The sequence below is a fragment of the Asterias amurensis genome, chromosome 21, assembly GCF_032118995.1.
Source record: "Asterias amurensis chromosome 21, ASM3211899v1".
Taxonomy (NCBI): Eukaryota; Metazoa; Echinodermata; class Asteroidea; order Forcipulatida; family Asteriidae; genus Asterias; species Asterias amurensis.
The window spans coordinates 7,669,716-7,691,019 of record NC_092668.1 but is presented as its reverse complement, the minus strand read 5'-3'; the positions used below and the strand labels follow the sequence as shown (position 1 = coordinate 7,691,019).

The 21,304-nt window shown below is 38.1% G+C and overlaps 1 protein-coding gene across 2 annotated transcripts in view; it reads left to right on the top strand.

Annotated features, from left to right (window-relative positions):
- The window catches only part of LOC139953059 (dual 3',5'-cyclic-AMP and -GMP phosphodiesterase 11-like), a 151,103-nt gene extending 131,613 nt beyond the window's left edge, over positions 1-19,490 (top strand). For both annotated transcript variants that reach the window (XM_071952463.1, XM_071952462.1), the window contains 7 exons: positions 2,134-2,243; positions 3,464-3,551; positions 5,593-5,693; positions 6,063-6,204; positions 7,611-7,685; positions 8,234-8,317; positions 12,535-19,490. In XM_071952463.1, the coding sequence (XP_071808564.1) occupies positions 2,134-2,243; positions 3,464-3,551; positions 5,593-5,693; positions 6,063-6,204; positions 7,611-7,685; positions 8,234-8,317; positions 12,535-12,729 (795 nt within the window). In that variant the 3' untranslated portion in view covers positions 12,730-19,490. The remainder of the gene's footprint in view (positions 1-2,133; positions 2,244-3,463; positions 3,552-5,592; positions 5,694-6,062; positions 6,205-7,610; positions 7,686-8,233; positions 8,318-12,534) is intronic.
- The last annotated feature ends 1,814 nt before the right edge of the window (positions 19,491-21,304 follow it).

Sequence of the window (21,304 nt, the reverse complement as noted above, 5' to 3'; positions counted from 1 at the left end):
CCGAGTTTAGTGCCGAAGAAATTAAAGTATGGGATGCCTACGACAACTTTATTGGTCTGGCGGAGCTTCACAACAGGTGCATTATATCTCCATCGCGTTCATCATCAGTTTTCCACTAGAGAACACTGCAACAACTACTCTCACTGGTCCCCCCACCACTACTGGAGTTGCTTCTCCCTCAGGAGTCGCCCCTTCCACCAGATCCCCAACTAGCGCTGTGCCCCCCATCAACAACGCAGTCATCTCTTTCTCGAGAGCCACCCCTTCCTCAGGTATCTCCTATTCTTCCCCAAGTACCGGAGTCTCCATTGTTTTACGTTGATGCCCATTGTCACATTGATCGACTCCTACATAGAGCGCAAAATAATGGCACCCTCACCGAATTCCTTACAGAGATCGACACTTCCAACTTCCGGGGGAAACCTTGGCGGATGAGAAACGTTGGAGAGAGTTGGTCGACGACAAGTATGTCTTTGCTGCGGTAGGGTTTCATCCTAAACATGCCCGCCACATCTCTTTGGACACAGATCGGATAATCCAGCGTTCGCTGCAACATCCGATGGCCTGTGCCCTGGGAGAAGTGGGATTAGATTATTCAGGGTCATGAAAGGTTTAAATCCATCCAACAGTCCGTCTTCCGGCGACTTCTGAAGCTAGCTGTTGAGCTCAACAAACCTGTGATAACCCACTGCCGAGATGCCGAGGACGACTGCTTACAGATCGTTACAGAAGTTCTCCCTCTGCAGTGGAAGATACATCTTCACTGCTACACCAATAACTGGAAGAACGGCCGAAATTGGTGCAGGAGGTTTCCAAACCTGTGCATTGGCCTAACACCTCTAATCACCTGGAATGTACTGGAGCTAGTAGAGGTAGCAAGGATGATCCCCCTCGACCGTCTGCTATTAGAGACGGACTTGCCGTACTTCTTGCCGCCTTGGTCACCGCCCAGCTTAACCTTCAGCAATCCGACAATGGCGGAAATCGTCGGTCAAGAGGTCGCCCGGATCCGAGGACGGCACATGGAAGATGTGCTAAGCCAGTGCTACACTAATACCGTCCGGCTTTTTGGTGTAAATTTTGGTTAAATAGTTTGGTTAAGTCAATAAAATATCTCTTTCTCTTGATTCTTGTTGGTTTTTAGCAAACACAGGGGAAAAGTACTCGATATTTTTTGTATATGGCATGTTTCATGTATAAACGACTGGGAAAAACAGTTGTTATTGTTATAAAAAATAAACTCCTGCGTTCGCCCCCCTTCCAAAAAGAAAGGGGAGTTTTTCATTCACAAAGCAATTTACAAGCTATCAAGAGAAAAAGAGTCTTAAAAAAAAACCTTTCTTTGGAAACAATTTGTACAGGTTTCGTAGAGAAAAACAAAGGAGTTTTCATTGGAAATAGCACTTACAAGTTTTTTCAAGAGAAAAAGAGAAGAAAAAAAAGGAGCTTTCTTTTGAAACAACTTGTTAAGTTGTTAAGTAAATAATGGCTGTAAATAATAGAGGGAGAAGAAGGAAAATAATAACTGGGCCGAAAAGCAAACCGACCCCAGCAGCTTTATCTACAGGTCTGGTTAGAAGATAAACGACAATTTTATGGAAGGTTATCTAACTCATCCTTCCTGCTTTCTTTAATATTGCAGAGTTTTACTTTTTGATTTGTAAAGTTGGAATTTTGTATGTTCAAATAGTAATAAGCATTCGCACTTATTATAAAATAATAAAACAGGAAGGAATGTTGTAATGTGCTAGTGCACCACTGAGATTAGCAATAAACCAGTCAGGCGTGACCGGGGCGTGCACTAAGCACCACGCAAGCCCTGGCCACGCCAGTCGTATTCCTGAAACCAACCTGTCTGCTTGTGTGTCTCTTAGAGCTTCTCCAAACCCCCAGGCTTCAGAGCGGTGCGACACACCTATCCGTAATTATATATCCGAATGTTGCTATTATAGCGCCATTCACAACAGTAGCATTAATGTAAACAATTGATACCAGCAACCATGACTAATGTTAGACTGGAGTGATTGAAAACATGATGGATCCAACTATGCATTGGGAGCAGTTCACATATCAGGTTCAGACACTAACGTTGTTTTAAACCCAAGGTATGGTATTTACTTGTTCCTGTTTCAGAATGGAGGCATGCATGGTATACTATCAGATCTAGAATGCCTGGCTTTGCTGGTTGGTTGTTTGTCTCATGACCTGGATCATAGAGGAACTACAAATAATTATCAGATCATGTAAGTTGTTGATATATTGTTAAAGTTACTTTTAAACATTTTTGTCACCTGTAAGCCAATTCTTACTAAGAACAATTACAAACTGAAAAGCCTTATTCTTCACTATTTAGAAAGCCTTTTTAGATAGTATTGTAATGCTTTATTTACCTTGAATTGAACAACTTGGGGAATATGGGATGGTTGCCACAATTTCATTTTTTTTTTGCGTTTTCCTCCTCCTCTTGGCAGCCAATAGTTGACTCAATAGTTTAACCTGGCAAACTTGCCGTCTTGCTTTTCATTTTTCTTTTTCTTTGTTTCTTTCAAGAATTGCTTTAAAATGATTTTTGCAGACGTTTTGCGGTTGAAAATGTATTTAATGTCTGTAGGGCTTGTGTGCTGGAAAGACACACATTTCTTCAGTTGCCTTCAAGGACCATTCTTAGTACCATTTGTTGATGAGTTCCTGACAAATGTATTGTAAGGAGACATGAAAATCCTCCTTGAAGACTAAGCTGGTTGTTGGGAAGGGTTTTATCTAAACCTCTTAGATCATATAGTGGAGTTGATGCCTAACCGCTAAACGCCAGATGATGTGTAAATATGTATGTATGAGTTTTCAATGAAACGCAAACCGAATGCACTTAATCATGTGCATACATGCTGTGTATACTCTTAAATGTCTGTAGCCTTGACATAATAATAGACTCTGAAATGTTTTTGAGGGATGAGTTTAATGCAGAGGATGTATTGAAGGCTCGTTGTATCATGAATCATACATGTACTCAAAGTATTGCTCGTCGCTGCCCAGGTATAAAAAGGGGCTGGAATCAACAGTTAAAATGAATCTGAGTGAGTTGTGTAATTCCAAATTCTAGACTCTGTTCTTTGTCTCATAAACCAGAATCATAAAAGGTTGATAAGCATCCACGATTGTTTCTTATTGTTCTTAGCGCTAAGAAGTGCAAGATCTAGCATGCATAATGGCAATTTGCGGCCATGGACTATAATCGCCTGAAGGGATACCCGAGTCATGGTAAATAAAGAGGGCTTGCCATGCAAACTTGTTTTCATAATGTTTGTTGTTTTTACAGTGCTTAGTCAGGGTTCATTTTGACAGCAATATTCCAAAACCTTTTTTAAGTGTGTGATGGTGTTCCAAAACTATTGGCAGGTACTGGAAAGTAAAGGACATTCGGATGGAACTGTTTAATAAATCCATGATGATGTGTTTATAATAGGTCTGAATCACCTTTGGCCCAGCTATATTCAACTTCAACCATGGAGCACCATCATTTTGATCAATGCATCATGATAATCCATAGCAAGGTAACATTATCTCAATTCGTTTGAAATTAATCTCCTTTGTCATTTGAGATCTAGTCAATGGGTAGATCAACCAGCTCTAATTTCAATGTTGCCATGAAATCTAAACTGGATCCATCGATTTGGATATCCACAAAGAGAGATCAAGAAGAAAACTATTAATTTTCAAAAAGTTGCATTCAACAAGTGATTAAAAGGGAAATTCGCAAAAATAAATATTTATCCATCAATCTAGATCCTCTTCTTAGGTGAAATATTTTAGCCTAATTATTTTAAATGTACGTTTTCAGATTTTTTTCAATGCGAAAGGCTTTTATCATTAAAGCCTGGGTGTTGTTTATAATGCGAGCGGGCCTTTGTACCAAGCATAAAAAATAAAACATTTAAACAGCTACTTGAGCGGAATTATTTTAACAGAAGCGTTATTTTTTACTTGTGTATGATGCGTTTGCTCACCATTTAAATGTACTTTTGATATGTGTACACTTCTGAATTTTTCGTAACTATCGATTTAAAAACTAGGCCTCAACCTCAAGATTCAAAAAATCTAAAAACACTTCTGCCGTTGATGGTGCACGTATGCTTTGCATCATGTCTGGAAGTTTTCTTTGTTATACCTCCACGCTGCAACAAAGTGGCTATACAAATTGGAGCTCCCAACTATGACATAATATGAGTGATGACGTAAATATGAGTGATGACGTAACGGAGCTTTTCGCGAATCTTTCAGAAAAGTGCTGGATAAGGGTATTCAAAATTATTTTTTTTACCACAAACATCTTATTATAGTCCTACATGTATGACTCTATAGTCATATGACTCCATTTCCTTATTGATTGAAAACATTTTAAATGAAATTCAGCAAAGTTCACGCCTTGGCATATTTGTTCAAGCAGGTCTTTAATATCTTGGCTTTCACGTAGAAAAGAATTTTCTACTGGTTTTATTCTTGGCAGCTTAAAACCCCCAAATTAAGGTCTACATTTAGCATACGTACAGACTTTACTGGTTGGCAAAAGCCTCAGATTTGTGCACTTGGCAGTTGCAGAACTATTTACCTGTATCCTTATGGGAATGCTAGAAAGTTTTTTAATAATCACAAATCACCATGTGAAAGGCATTGCCATTATAAAAGGTGATTAATGCTATAAAAAAAATGTAAGTGCAACACATGGTGCAATTCAGCATAGTGCAATGGCGAATTGATAATGTATTACACATGTAGTTGTGTTTGTTAAAATGTTTTGAGCTGGTCAAGTTTTTGTAGTGGTAAGACAACAATCAATATTTTGGTTTGCGGTATTGTGTGTATCTACTTGCTGAGTAGAGGTTGTTCTTTAGAGAACTGTCTTTCTGTATTCTACTACCACAAAGTAGATTTATCGGACTGTTCGGAAAACTTCTCAGTTCTGACAGAACTGTCCTGCTTTTCAACTACTACCCGGGCAGAGGTATAGAAAATTGGCTGGGACTACTACTTTAGCTTATAGGATCGTAATTAGCTACACTACCGCGAAGGTCATTTCTTAAATTGGTCTCAACGTTTTGACTAGCTTGCTCTAGTCATCATCAGGAGACGATGACTAGAGCAGTTAATACAGAAAGACAGCTCTCTTAAAAGAACAAACTCAACCTGGCAAGTAGATACACACAAATATACATTGAAACCTCACCATGCAATGCCTCAAATCCTATATAAGATAACAATCACATAAGATAAATTTCTCCTCATTATCGGGATCTTCTTACTTAGCAGGTTCTTTTTACAGTCCATTCCAAACGTCTTCATATCAGACAACTGAAGCTTCCTTCAAAAATTAAGTTGGTAAATTAAAAATTAGATTGTAAGGCTCAACAGAATGGCAAATTGTGGTGGTTGGATGATTTTAAAACTCTGCAAGGCCCAACTTCTTAAAAATCCTAATGTGTTGCTGTAACAAACCATTTCCCATGTATTCTTTTAGCGAGTTGGCTTGTACATACAGTAAGACAGAGGATTCCAATTGTTGCCTAACTTGTGCTCACTATTATCAATTTTCTAAAGGGGAACGAGATATTTCTGAATCTGACAGCAGAGGAGTACAGTCATGCAATGAGAATCCTAGAACATGCCATACTGGCCACTGACTTGGCACTTTATTTCAAGTGAGTCTGATGAAATATTTGTTTTACCGCTGCCGGTTGGTTGCCGCGGTTGGTGAACTAGCCACCGTAGGGGTATACTGTCCCGGCATGTGCTTCTGAGTGTGTGTGTGTGTGGGTGCGTGTGTGCATGTAGGGTCTATAGTGTGTGTCCGTGGTTGGTTGCGTTGTTGCTATATGGCTTGTATTCCATGTGCGTGTGTGCCTGCATGCAAATTATAACTCAATAAGAACTCAAATGTCAGCGTAAAACTTGGTGTGTGATTTTTCATTGGATTCCCCCCAGAAGCCTGTCGTTATTGAACCCCTTTGGTCACAATGTCCAGCTCATTGACTTTTGACATATGCTTAATGTATTTGCAATGATTGAAGGTACCGAGGTGAATTCTTCAGTCTTGTTGAAGAGGGTCATTATGACTGGAATGATGACGATCATAAAGATTTACTACGTGGAATGATGATGACTGCATCAGATGTATCTGCAATCACTAAACCCTGGGATGTGCAAAAAAAGGTCAGTGTCATATCTTTTTGAGTTTATTGTATTTCAACATGGTTATTGTTTTCACATGTACACATTTGTGATTGATGTGATTTGTTTATGTTTGTCTCTTGTCTATGTTGCAGTTCTTGTTATTATTTCTTGCAAAAAACATTATTTTATTTTCATGTGGTGATTGGTTGAGGTAAATGTTTGATGGCTTCAGAAAATAAAAATAATAATGGAAATGTTGTGTTTTCTTCTGATTTGAGATCCACATTGTCTGGTAGCTAGATCAATTGTTATCCTTTTTAGTCCACCAAGGGGGAGCGGTTCGTGTTTAGATATGTGGCCATCATTGCTGAAGTGTGCAATCTGGGGAAATCTGTGCTGGGCATCACAGTGTATTTTGCGTGAAATGTGTTAGTTCTGGGTAGGCACCGCCCACCGTGGCTACAACACTGGTTGTACCATCTAATAACTGCATGCAGTAGCATATCCCATGTAGCATATCCCGTGCGGCCAGAGGAGGTCTGTTGATGACGAAGACACCCATCGTAAACCATTAGCCGCGTTTTCATACCTTCAAAAAAGTATGTGAATTGAAGGAAATTTTGAAATACTAAGAAAATAAAAAAATCATTCCCCCTTGAGTATGATCAGCAGATGGAAAAAAGGATGTATGGAAATTTGCAGCCTGATCTATTCAGACACAAACAGACCTGTTACTTACATGTACATTTGTATATGGATGAACGGACGGTAGATGGATTCAGATTATTATGCAGATTATACTCAGTTTTATCTGACTTTTAATCCGGCTACTCCTGACTTGGCCTTGACTGAAATTAACACATGGACAGTCAATTATTCAACCATGTAATTCTCTTCTCACAAGACTTTCTGATCAATGAGTTCAATCACCATGGCACAATTTTCTATTGTTCTCAGCATATTTCACCTCATCTTACAAGAATACTATCAGCTCCTGATCAATTTACTTATGGTGTATAAATTAAATCTCCCCCCCCTTCAAAGCTCTTCTTGGCCTATCTCCTGTCTAAAGATCTGCTCTTCTGCATAAATACATTCCTGTTCTTTCTTTTCGTTCTGCTGGACAATCCCTACTGACTCAAACTACTCTTTCTAATAAATTCTCTGGTCAAAGAGCTTTCTACTTCATTGCACCTTGGTAACGACTAACCTCTTCATATTTGCCAAGCTGGCTCTCTTCAAGTTTTCAAGGGACTTTTAAACACTCATTTGTTTGAATCTTTCTTTTGTTACAATTGCTTTTATTATATTTGTTAATTGTTTTATGTTGTGCATAGAGGCTCTTGCATTATGCTATATAAATGTCTCAAAGTATTTTTTAAATTATTATTATTCAAAGTGATAACATTCTTTTTTTTAAAAGGACTTAATTTTTTTGTTTAAAGGTGGCCCACCTTATTTTTGGTGAGTTCTTCGAGCAAGGCGATCTTGAAAGACAGAATTTTAACAAAACCCCAGAGGTATGTAAACAAATGGAGGTTATTTAAGGGTGTTTGGTATATCATTCATCACATATGGATCCTTTATTTTATATGGAAACAGATTCACCCAATAATGGTTTTAATGAGCAGTGAGGTCCTTTAAACTGATTGTAGGCACCAAAAATTGAAACGTTACATCTCTTACTTCCCTTGTTATGTGAAATGGCAACCATTTGCATCAAAATAATGGATGCCTGTTGCAAGTGATAGACATAGTAAAGCCTAGTACTTTAAAAAAAACTTGTTTTGGAATGTGACACTCATCAATCCTAATAATAACAACTAAACTCAAACTTCTAAAACTCTTGCTTCAAGAGTTACTCTGAAGTAGCATAATGTGAAATGTGAATTTGCGTTATTTGGTTTGACATGCAGATTCAACTGAATGGAATGTGCACTTGTCCAACAACATGCCACAAAGTTCATCCTTTATTTTGTAATAAAGTCATCTTTATTGTGTTTTTTTGCTAAATATTATATACATGCATTTCATAAGCTGTTGAGGAATTGTATTGTTTATATTTCAGGATATGATGAACAGAGAAAAGCTACATCTCTTACCCAAGATGCAAGTGGGTTTTGTGGATTCTATATGCATGCCAGTATATGAGGTATGTATACTAGGTGATATTAGCTCCCAAGGTACATGTATTGGAAGGTGACAAACTAGTTCCCACGGCGAAGCCGAGGGAACTAGTTTGTCTACTTCCAATAGGGAGGGGAGCTCCTATCTACTAGTCACCAGAAATAAACCATGTTATATTTGTTTTACTACACATACATGATTCAGTTGTTTGGAGCAAGGAAAAATTACGCCATGTGAAATAAAATGAACCATGATAAGTTTGTTCATGCGATGGATAATGCTAGAGCGATGTTCGTGCGCGCATGTGTACAACAGTACCACGATCGTAAAGTGCAACAAGTAGAATAGCACCGGGGATGACGTCGCACAATGGTAATGCGCATGACAAGTAGAATTACTTGTCTTGCGCATTTACCACTTGCGTGAATACTCACTTGCGTGCTTGGGAATTAGCAAAATTAACACCTGGCACGTGATGATGAATGGACCAATGAGAACTCGACTCTTGGTCATGAATATGTGTGAGGTATAGTACATCAAATATTTAAGAGGAGGAAACCTCATAAATCTAAGTCCATCTAGGCAGTTTCCCAAACTCTGCTTGTTTAGGCTAATTAGGCCATCTAAAGGCCCTGTCACACCTTGACGTGTTAGTCAGCGTATGCAGACGTATGGCAATTTTGCCAAATACGCTGGCGTACCTTGAATGTTATGGGTAAGTTTTGTAAGTTAAGAGCACGCTGAAAAAAGCTGATATACGTCGTTGTAAGGCGAGGTCTACAAGATATTTTGTGCATGCGCAACAATTCTGAACGTATGCAGGCATGAGAATCTTCCGGATTTTTCCGGAATTCCGGATTTTTCACTTCAAAATATGTGGTCTCCGAGTTCGATGTGAATTTGCTATAAAATTCGGGGGGTAGGTTTTTGGGGGTATACATTTGGATTTCTCTAATCCCTCTTCTCTAGTCAGACAATGTAAGTTTACCTTTGTAATTGTTATTATCGCGGATCCCCACACGTCGTTCAAGAAATACCGGCACCTAAACAATAAATTGCCGTCCAGCAGCTGGCCCAATTTACGGCTTGTTGTCTCCTGGCATCGCGCATGCATGCAGCAGCAGCAGCGACAGATGTATAAACTTGCCTCATTCCCTGCTTCGTTTATAGTGGTACGGTTCAATAATGTTTGCGTGTAATGCGCTTGCTGCTGCAGCAAAGATAACACGTGTGGAGACTTTTGAAAGACTACTGAAAAAACAATGCACGTGTTTGCACCATGTGTACTGTGTACTGTTTACGTGCAGGTTTGCACACGAACCAATGAGCGGCGCGGCACGAATCTGAGATCGCCGGCAGGCCATGGTAAACTGGTACCTGTTATTGCCTCACAACCAGCGAAAGATATAATGGGAACCAGCGAACACACTGTACGTCCGGACGACGTGCTTTCTTCATTGGTTCTATTTCTATGTTGGGGTCTAAAACACATCGCTCTCGCCAAATATATAGGCCTTTATATATTTTAAAATGTGCGTCGCCGACGGATCGTTAAAATCACAAACATTTAATTGCAAAAGAATTTCTTTTACACAACCGAATTTCAAATCAAGAACCTATAAAAATGGTTGTTGGTGAGAAAAAAAAGCATTTTCAAGGGCAGAAATAAGGGATAAGATCGTCAAAAAAATAAAAAATATTATTACTATTATTTTTTTCCCCCTTTCTTTTTTCGGAATTGTAACAAAATCGCTAGCGAACCCAAAATTGTTTGAATTACTTGAGCTTTACATTCCTTTTTTTCCCTTAAACCTATTATTAAAAAAAAAAAGAGGAAAAATCACACAAAAGTAGCTCACTTCTACCTGGAAAAATAGGTGTCAGAAATGCATCAGAGACCACCACAGAGCTTCTAAAATACCCAGAGCTCCTAGGGCCCTTAAGCGGGCCCTGGACCCCGGCCGTAAGGGACTTCGCGCTGCGCGGTCGTGTTGTGTGCTTCGCACACAAATATGATGGAATATTGACATTTCCAATCAACTGAATTTTTTTCCTTTTTTTTTATCATCACCCATTCTCATGCCTGCGTATGCCAGGGTGTGGCTCATATGTTCCGCGAAAATTGTACATTATACGATCGTTGACATACGTTCACACACGCGACTTGTAAGTTAATCATACATAAGTCGACTTATGTCGAGATAATATCGTTAGCGTACCCGTAACTTATTATAATGGTGTATTGGCAGGCTTTATGGGAATCGGTACGCATGTATATAAAACTTGCGTCCGCAGGAGGATTGCTACGATGTCAAGTGCAGTTTTTAATACAATCATCGTGAGGCACCCTCTTTTTAGGCTTCTGCATGTGATATGCTGCCGTGCTCTATGCGGTAGTTAGTCTACTGTGAGATATAAGTTGTGAATGCCGGTGTGGCGGTTTCAACTTTCCGCCGTGTTCAGTTTTCCGAATGACCAAATACAGTAACATTACGTCATGCGATGCCTGCGCAAAGCAAGCGAAAGTAGTAAATTTTTAGTGCCGTATTGAGTCATCCGTGTTACTCTCCGGTAGCTGTCATGGCGGCGTCCACGAGTCCAACGAGCAGCGAACGCGTGGATCGTATGAGAAAATTTGGTGTGAAGACGAAGCAAATTATCCTGTATTTAACCTGTGGCAGTGTGACCTGCTTAAAGTTGTACACATTAATACATGTAAAGATGGGACAAGCGAATGTGACTAAACAGAAAAGAAACATAATAAATAGAAACAATTTGGGGTCACCGAGAGAACTACAGTACTCGCCAGGGTACTCGCGGCAGTAAGTTTGTTTGACTGTGTCACCCGGAAAACTGAACACGCCGGAAAGCTAAAACTGTTCGAACTACTTGCTGAAATATCCGGCTACGTCACCCGGAAAACTGAACACGGCGGAAGACTGAAACCGCCACATCGGCAACACGCTAAGCGTTCTAAACAACTTACGATATTTAGTTTGGAGAGGAGTCTTTGGCTTCAAGCTGCCGTTGCTGTAGAGATTGGTCAAATCACTTGACTGAGTACCGAAGGTGGCTTTCGGCCATAACTTTGGTTGGCCGGCCCAATACCGATAAGGTGGTTGTATCCACTCACCTCACCACACTCTTTGGTCGGCAAACCTAACACTCACATGCAACACGTCCTCTCTCTCTCTCTCTCTCTCTCTCTCTCTCTCAAGCTCACATTGCTTTTAACTTTTACAACACACATTTTTCACTTTTCACATTAACTCTCTTTTATCCAACTGTTTCAATGAAAAAAATACAAAGGCATTTGTCAAAAAGATGGGGGGGGGGTTCTTAATCTTAATCCCTTACATAACATAGTTTAACACAGGGCGTTTCTTGCGCACTCGACTCGTGCAGCATTTCGCAAAACATGTGCAGACCACAGGTTTGATGAGGAATTAAAACTAAGTCAGAACGCGAAAAAGTAACAGTAAAACAATTAAAAACAAACTATCACCAATCGACTCTGACAACTTGAATGCCAACAATTAATGTAAGCGGAATATTTGTGTTCATGTCTCGGACGAAACTTGTCATTAATTGTCTGTATCATAGAAACGCAAAAATGCCCAAAATACCATTCTGTATGTGGTCTATCAGGGGGAAAAAACAAAAACGAAGAAAAATGGTGTGTAATTTTTGTCAAATGTCAAATGCGGTCGATCAAAAAGTGAGGGGGACATCTGATATGCTGTTCCCTCCAGTCTATAAAGTGAGGGGGACATGTTCCAATGAATGATGAAATAAAAACAGGAATATAATATAAAAACAAATGTTTACAGAAATGTGCTTAAAGTTAACATAAAAATTCTCTTCATACCTAATTTCTTGATGATAATGAATATTAAATGTCACATTCGTTACAGCCCCTCAACTTACTTGTAGTTGTCACAAGAAGTAAAAAGAGTTTAAAGACATTTTTGTAATTTTTGCTTTCTTCATTATTCAGCAAATAAGGCACAACAAAGATATGTTTTCATATAGGGTTTGGCTAAAACAAGTTCTTTTGAACAAGTATACTCTTCAGTTGTTACTTTAATTGCAAGTTTACTTATTTTATTGAATAAAACAAGCTCAAGTATTTCTTTGACGACTGCATAAAAATGTAATTGTTGAATTGACAATTGCTTAATGGATGATTAATAACCTGAAACCTATTAATTGCCCATCAATAATGATTGCACTTTTATAAAGGCACTATCGAAAACCTCTGAAAAGATGACACCTTTACTCCTTGGCTGCAAAGCAAATCGGGATCACTGGCAAGATATAGCAGAGCAATGTAAGCAACCCATGGTAGAGGTTAAGGAACAAGCTTCATCTGAAGAGAAGGATATTGATGAATCGGAAGCTCTCCAAACATCCAACCAGTCCAGCAATAAAGAGTAAAGTCTAACACACTAACAATCATTGATAGTTTAAATCACTCATTTCAAAGATTTATACCTACTATTTTACATTGTGATATAAGTATAGAGAAATTTCCCATGTACTTTTAGAAAGTTTGATCATTGAGTGAAATGACTGCATGCGTTTGCATTATTCTCTGAGGTACTAACGTTAATATTAGAGCACATATATTTGCAAGTTGAAGATTGCCAGATGTTGGGCTGTATTCTGTAGTGTCAGTGGTGTTACTCCTCCAGTGTCATGTTTGAAATGATACAATTATCTCTTTATGTTTGTATATAGTTGAAACCTTGTCTAGGTTTCTGAGTAATTTATCGGGAAAGTGCAACTCATTATGTAGATTGTTAAGTCTGGGTTGTTCATCCCACCTACTTCATTCTACAGTATTTTATGTTAATGGATTGATTCTCAGGGTGGCAGATGCTCAAACTGCCAAAGATTTGGTCTTTTACCTGCAAATTCAGTTGTACAGTTTTAAGATTAATAAATGTTTTGTTTATCATGTGTGCTAAAATATAACATTTTGGTCCAGTTTAATCTTAAGTATTTACTTTTTACCGGATGACTTTCTGCTTTCAGGATTGTTAATTTGTTGGAAAGGTTTACATTTTTGTTAAAATATAATGTAACATAAAATCTATATTTAATTTGCCACCAAACTGCTGCATATCCCATCAGCTAAGATGACGTCCGTCACAAAGCCATGTATATCAGTTCATTTATGAGTCAGTGTGTTTTGTTTGGCCAGATAAGTTGAGTTAATGCAATTTGGACTGTTGAAATTTTGTGTTAAACTGTTTGGACCCTTGTAAGTAAAATATTGAACATTGTATTGTTTTGAATTGTTACAATTTGTTATAATTTGTTATACTATTGTTGTTTTGTGGATCCTCATGGTATTATTCTTTGGGTATTGTTTTACTTGTATTCAGACATACTATACAAACAAGGAATGTTTATGCGTGCAAACGAGAGGATTTGTTCATGAATGGAGTTGAATGGAGTATGTTATAATTTCAAGAGATGAGCTGAAGTCTGAAGATCAAAAACAACATTGAGTCTGAAGCCACAACTTCATTCTTACTTCCACCATGAGCAGATGATGCAAACCTCAAAATCTCAAATAGGGGCTGGGGTTGCAATTGGGAGTCAAAGAAAGGGGTAATGGAATATCTGATTTCCAATTAATCAAACACTACAACTGCTAGACTAGTTCAAAAAACATAAAGATAGATTGGCCAGTGTTTTGTCAGCAAAGTTTGTCATAAAACAACAGAAGGTTATGATGTCAAGGGCCAACTCTGTCCAAAGAACCCACAGCCGATCTCTGTCAATGCATAGATTTAGGCGCCTTGTCATAACCGCAGAATCACGCTGACTTCGATAACAAAAGGACCCTTATCAAGTGGGCAGGTCTTCGGCCAGGACTACTCATTAACAATAAACATGAATATTCCAGCAGCATGGTGGAGAGACTGGTAGGCTGCTTGGAGGTCCAGTTTATTTAAATATCAATAAGCATGATTGCAGCTGACCAGCGGAACCACTGAGGAATGCAAATGGTAAACAAAGGCTTTTCCTTTGCAGGGCAAAAAGCAAAAAGGGCGGATGCCATTGTAGCTAAACGTAATTTATTCCACTTCCATTTGTTACATGTACATGACGAAAACACATGTATTCTGGAAATGGTATTCTTCATTCACAGCTTCGACTGACACAAATTTTACGCAGAAACGCACTGGCCTGAGTGGTTCAGCCATTAAATCACAAGCTCCAGTTTTTGTTCAACAGTTTTAATGAATTATACCATTATCCCACCAAGTTGCAAAAGTGTGTGTCAGAGTATAGCAGTACATGGTGCAATAGTCTTGTTGGTGCGGCCTGTCCACTTCCAAGATGATGGTGTTCATGAGTTGAAAATGTTTTATTTTGGGGAGAGCAAGCCGCTGATATTTAACTCTTTACTGACATTCATGACCTGAAAATGGAACTTAATTATTCATCAGACTTATTGTTATACCAACGGTAGTTCAAGACATGGATAGCTCATTTAACTTATCTGTACTTCACTGCACGTGGCTGTTCTTTAGTGGATTGTCTGAGGTCCATTGCAATGCGGTTGCCATCCAGTCCGCAGCTTGTCTGCGGAGGAATAATTGGGGTAGTCTTGACAAGGCGCCTTAGTGTTTGCATGTGTACTTGTAGTGGTATTTGAATCTAGGAATATTATAGGACAATAGGACAACGATTGATATCACAAAGGAAAACAAGGCATTTACTTGTCGGGACAAAGAGTGGGGGGGGGGGGATTCCTTATATATCCTTAACCATACTTGGCTTTTTAGGTACATGTAATGAACTCAACTCCATAAATCAATAAGAATGTTACCTGAAGTCTTTATGTTTTCTTGGAATATGTATCACACTCTGCATGCATGGTAAGGGATTAGCCAAAGCTTCAAAATCAAAATATATTGTTACAAAGAAGAGGTTTGCAGTAACACCGTGTTATGATAATCTCTATGTGAGTTGGGGTGGTTCTGAAAAGAACCGTTGGTTTCAACTCCACATTTCGATCATTAAGCTCCGATCGTCTTGGAAAATATACATTGGTTATAGGATGTCTTAGTAACCACATTGTGTTTGACTTTGTGTCAGATTGGTTTTGGCAATTTGGTAATCCATCAGCTGAATTTACCCATGCAAGGAAAGTAAATTGCTTGTTATAAATGTTCATTGGAGCCAGTTTTTCCTGTTGAGAAGTTGTTGTAATAAGATCTCATGGAGTAAAGCAGAAGTGAATCTTTGTGTGAAGTACAGTTGTAATTTTGCTAAAATTTGGTCACAATGAATGCATGCATTTCAACTGAATTAATTTGGGGACTAAGATTTGGGTTTAAAATTTCATTGACGGTTGGTTGTCATAGTGATTTCTTTCCCACCTTCCATATCTGGGACCCGGTTCGAATCATGCAGGGGTCACTACATGGAGATGGTTTTCACCCTACCTGACTTTGTGGGGTTTTTTCCAGGAATAATTCTTTGTGGGTTTTCCACCCACATCTAAAACTGATACCTCCTTCCTTATCTTCTTTCATTGGGTTCTTGGCTACACTGATTAACTTCGCTTTCCTACATTCCTTGTCTTCTCTCCATGGGGTCATTGGGTACAGTGATTAACTTTGCTTTTCTGAGAGTACTTGGCTTCACATCCAGGTAAATGAAATGCAATGATATAACTATTATTGTATTATGTGATCGAGCAATTACTACTAATTTTGATTTTTTGTTCATACATCTATGATCTTAAAAAATTATTAACGTGAATTGTTTTCTTTTCCAGTATTAAACTACTTTGTGTAAACCATTATTGCATTCATTTAAATCCAGCTATTCAACTGAACTAAAGTTTTGTTTTCTGTACTATATTTAGCAGTGATGTTTATCAGGCATGTTTAACTATATATATTGATTGTAAATGCTTATAGCAATAAACTTGAGTTTAACAGTTAAGATTTTCACAGATTGTATCCAAACTATGCACTTTACCTTGTCATGTTTTACTTAGATCACTTAACAACTAAGAGTGTGATAATGTGAAGACTGGCTTGTATTACTTGAAACTGCATCGTGTGTTTCAGCAGGCAAACTTGTTTTTATACTAAATTTTCTTTAGATATTCAGTTTTTAAGGGAGCACTTTTTGATTTAAATGTATAAGCGGAATATTAGTATAAATAGGTCTTAGATACCATGTTTATTTGTCTTCCTGTTTCAAACATGAGCATGTTCAACTGTAATAGTTCTTGAAACCAAATGTGGTTGTAAGCAAGGTTGTAGAGAAAGAATGTCCATGCATTATTTTGACCTTTCCATGAACGTCAAACATTGTGTGTGGGGAGTTTGTAAAGCCATAGTCACAGTGGACTGTAGTAAGGGATGAGTGTGGCAATCCAGTATGTACTCCATTGGCTGATTGTGGAACCATAGTCATAGTGGATTGTAATAAAAGCATAGTGTGCGGAACCATAGTCACATAGATTGTAATAAGAGCATAGTGTGTGGATCAAACAAGTACACATTGGTTGATTGTGGAACCATAGTCATAGTGGATTGTAATAAAAGCATAGTGTGCGGAACCATAGTCACAGTGGATTGTAATAAGAGCATAGTGTGTGGATCAAACAAGTACACATTGGTTGATTGTGGAACCATAGTCACAGTGGATTGCAGTAAGAGCATAGTGTGCGGAACCATAGTCACAGTGGATTGTAATAAGAGCATAGTGTGTGGATCAAACAAGTACACATTGGTTGATTGTGGAACCATAGTCATAGTGGGTTGCAATAAGAGCATATACATGTAGTGTGTGGATCCAACAAATACAAATTGGCTTATTGCTGAACCATTGTCACAGTGGATTGTAATAAGAGCATAGTATATGGATCCAACAAGTACACATTGGTTGATTGTGGAACCATAGTCACAGTGGAATGCAATATGAATTATGGAGGAAAATAATTGGGCGAGGAGTGAACAAAATTGGTATTACAATTGAGTAACATATAGCAGGGGTTGCTGCATCAAAAGAAAAAATTGTTATTTAAACCTGAAAGAATTAAAAATGGCAATAAAATATAATGATGGCATTGGTATGTATACTTGATTAGTAATCATCTTCTGTGACATGAAATTGTGTACTCTTGGGAAAGGGCTAGGAGCAGTGTTTTTGCCATCTGACCTAAACCCAGCAGTTCACTCTGTATATTCTGAATTATCAGCAAGTTGCATTGCTCAGCATTACAAACCTATAGTTAAGGAAGCTTTAAAGAGTAAAGTTTTTTTCAATGTATTGTTTGGAATTTGTTTGAGCGTATAATTATATGCTAAGTATGTATATGCTAAGTATAAACTTTCTTGAGAGAAAAAGAGGATAATTAAAGTATGTTTTCATGAAATAGCAATTAAATCATGAGTTTCAGACATTTAAATATTGATATTTAACTATTGCCCAACTAACATTTGTTGCCACTAGGCACTGCATTTATTACCATCTTGAAGGCATTCACTCTGTATACAGAGTAACTAAATTTAGTCAAACTGAAGTATTTAGTGGTATTAATAATGAGGCATTTTGTATGCTTGGTTTGTAGTCGGCAGCTATAGGATGCGTTTTTGATGTGAAATTTTGTAAACCAGTTTTCAGAGTTGTTTCCTTTATGGAATATTGTACACTTAAGTATTAACCTTGTTAGGTATAACATACATGTAATGTTAGTTGGGATTAATGTGCATGATATGGTGAGTAGTAATGAACAGATAGAGTTTGCATAACTATACAGATAGTAGTAGTCATTGGTTTAACTCCCATTGAAAAAGATAAATGTGACTGAAGTTATTCCTAGGCATTACATACAGCAATGTAAACTACACAAAAATCAGCAATGGCGGTGCAAACATTAAAACATTTCAGAATTTAATTGTATGCATGTTAATAATGTATTACAAACTGAAAAATGAATTGATACCTACATTAGATGAATAGAAGTGCATCAGTAGACTAAAAATGCTAAGAACAATGTTTTTTTTAACTGGGGCGATCGTTAGCACCCTCCAGACTAATTTGCATTGTTGGGTTGCCATGTCACACAGTGTAATTTACAGGCAACCAGCTCTAGGAAAATTCTAGTCAGAAAACTAATTCACATTTCAGTTTTCTCATTATTTTCTTTCAAATAGTTAGTTTCGGCCTAAAGAATATACCTTGTGCTACACAAGTGTCCCTTGAGCACAGAGTGCAGCTGCATGGTTTCCTCCAAGTTGCCAAGCAAAATAACCCCTTTTGCCAAAACAGTTTAGTTGTATGTGCATCCTTTGTACAACAGCCTTAATTGTCAGCTTGCGCCACAAGGACGCAAGCATATCTGCCATGCCCAGCTGTACCTAGGTAATAGATGACACAGATTCAAGTACTAAGCATCTGCCATGCCCAGCTATACACAGGTAATAGATGACACAGATTCTGTACTAAGCATCTGCCATGCCCAGCTATACACAGGTAATAGATGACACAGATTCAAGTACTAAGCATCTGCCATGCCCAGCTATACCTTGGTAATAGATGACACAGATTCAAGTACTAAGCATCTGCCATGCCCAGCTATACCTTGGTAATAGATGACACAGATTCAAGTACTAAGCATCTGCCATGCCCAGCTATACACAGGTAATAGATGACACAGATTCAAGTACTAAGCATCTGCCATGCCCAGCTATACACAGGTAATAGATGACACAGATTCAAGTACTAAGCATCTGCCATGCCCAGCTATACCTTGGTAATAGATGACACAGATTCAAGTACTAAGCATCTGCCATGCCCAGCTATACCTAGGTAATAGATGACACAGATTCAAGTACTAAGCATCTGCCATGCCCAGCTATACACAGGTAATAGATGACACAGATTCAAGTACTAAGCATCTGCCATGCCCAGCTATACCTAGGTAATAGATGACACAGATTCAAGTACTAAGCATCTGCCATGCCCAGCTATACACAGGTAATAGATGACACAGATTCAAGTACTAAGCATCTGCCATGCCCAGCTATACCTAGGTAATAGATGACACAGATTCAAGTACTAAGCATCTGCCATGCCCAGCTATACCTTGGTAATAGATGACACAGATTCAAGTACTAAGCATCTGCCATGCCCAGCTATACACAGGTAATAGATGACACAGATTCAAGTACTAAGCATCTGCCATGCCCAGCTATACCTAGGTAATAGATGACACAGATTCAAGTACTAAGCATCTGCCATGCCCAGCTATACACAGGTAATAGATGACACAGATTCAAGTACTAAGCATCTGCCATGCCCAGCTATACCTAGGTAATAGATGACACAGATTCAAGTACTAAGCATCTGCCATGCCCAGCTATACCTTGGTAATAGATGACACAGATTCAAGTACTAAGCATATCTGCCATGCCCTGCTATTACAGGTAATACATGACACAGATTCAAGTGCTAAACAATTGTTCCAAACACCTACTGCCATGATGGCTGCGTCTCATTGAACAGACTGATTGCTTCTCCAGAATATTCATGTGCAATGCTGCTTCATAAGATCAATCAGAAAGCCAAATGTGTGTAGTGATTTATAATATAATTTCTATTATTTAAAAGAAATCATGGTTAACTGGTTAACTAATGACATACATGTACATGTGACCAGTAGTTTGCATCCAACCTGATTGATTCTGACTGTTCTTACATGTAGGTGTATATTTTTATTGATAGATTTACCTCTTTTTTTTCTTCAGTAGTTATTTTTAGTATAACATACAGCAATGTTTACTCACTTGAAGGCTATTTAGGTTCTTAGCTGTGGCACAAGAAAATTTGGGTATCATTGTTATGATCATGATCATTATTATTATTGTTTTTTTTTTATAAATGGGGTCTTTGGGCGACAATTTGCTGTTTCAGAAGTTACTTAAGGGGACATTTTACTTTGGAAGACATTTCAAGGTCTCCCTAATTCTTTGTTAACGCATTTCTATGGAGAACCGGCTTAAACCTCAATGTCGCCTTGAGCTGCCCTAGAAATGTTTTCCCGCCTAAAACTTTGGGAGGGTCCACGTATTATTGTTATTATTACTATTATTATTAATATTATTATATATTTTTATTACATACATTTTTATTTTATTTAATATTGTTTTAAGGACAGGGGGACTTTCACACTTTTGCTGCATTAGTTTCTTCAATGGTCATTGTGTACTTAGTCACAAATAGATTGTGGTTTTGATGTGTGCTTGTGGATTGCATTTGATGACTACATTAATAGGCTAGTAGAGATTGTGTACTGTGAAAAATGTGGATGTGGATTGGCGTGGATTGTGTTGATGTGATACTGGTATGTTGATTGAGTGATTATGAATACTAATTGATCGATTGCAAAAGGCATTTTGATCCAAGTTGGCATTGTTTGATTGGGTGATAATTATGTTGTATAAACTGAGGTAGGTTGTTTGAAAACTTTGCCTTAGTGAGTGATGTGAATTGAACGAAATAATTATATGGCAAGGTTTGTTAGGTAGTATTAAGTTATTTAACTTTCAGGTAAATCCAGTTATGTGTGTGGCCTGGAATGGGAAATCTAGATATTCCATCTCGTACTTTGATTTTATCAATGTTGGAATTTTTAATCTGTTTGATGACAGTATTTAATCTTCAAAGGGTTATCCTCACATAATTGATTGTTTTAGTCTTGTGAGTTTGTTCAGGGTAGGCCTACATGTAAGTGGCCAAGTGAGGCAAGTTGTGTCAAAGGTCTGGGCCCAATTTCATAGAGCTGCTTAACGGTTAGCAATTTTTTGGCTTAACGTAGCAAAAATAATTGCTGAAACCATGGAGGAATGTACACATATTTCACGAGGTTAAGCACGTAAACAAACAGCGCGCACAACATTTTAGATCGTTTGCTTAATCAAAAAAGAAGAAGGTAGTCCCCCTACTGACAAAATGGCGGGCGATATAAATG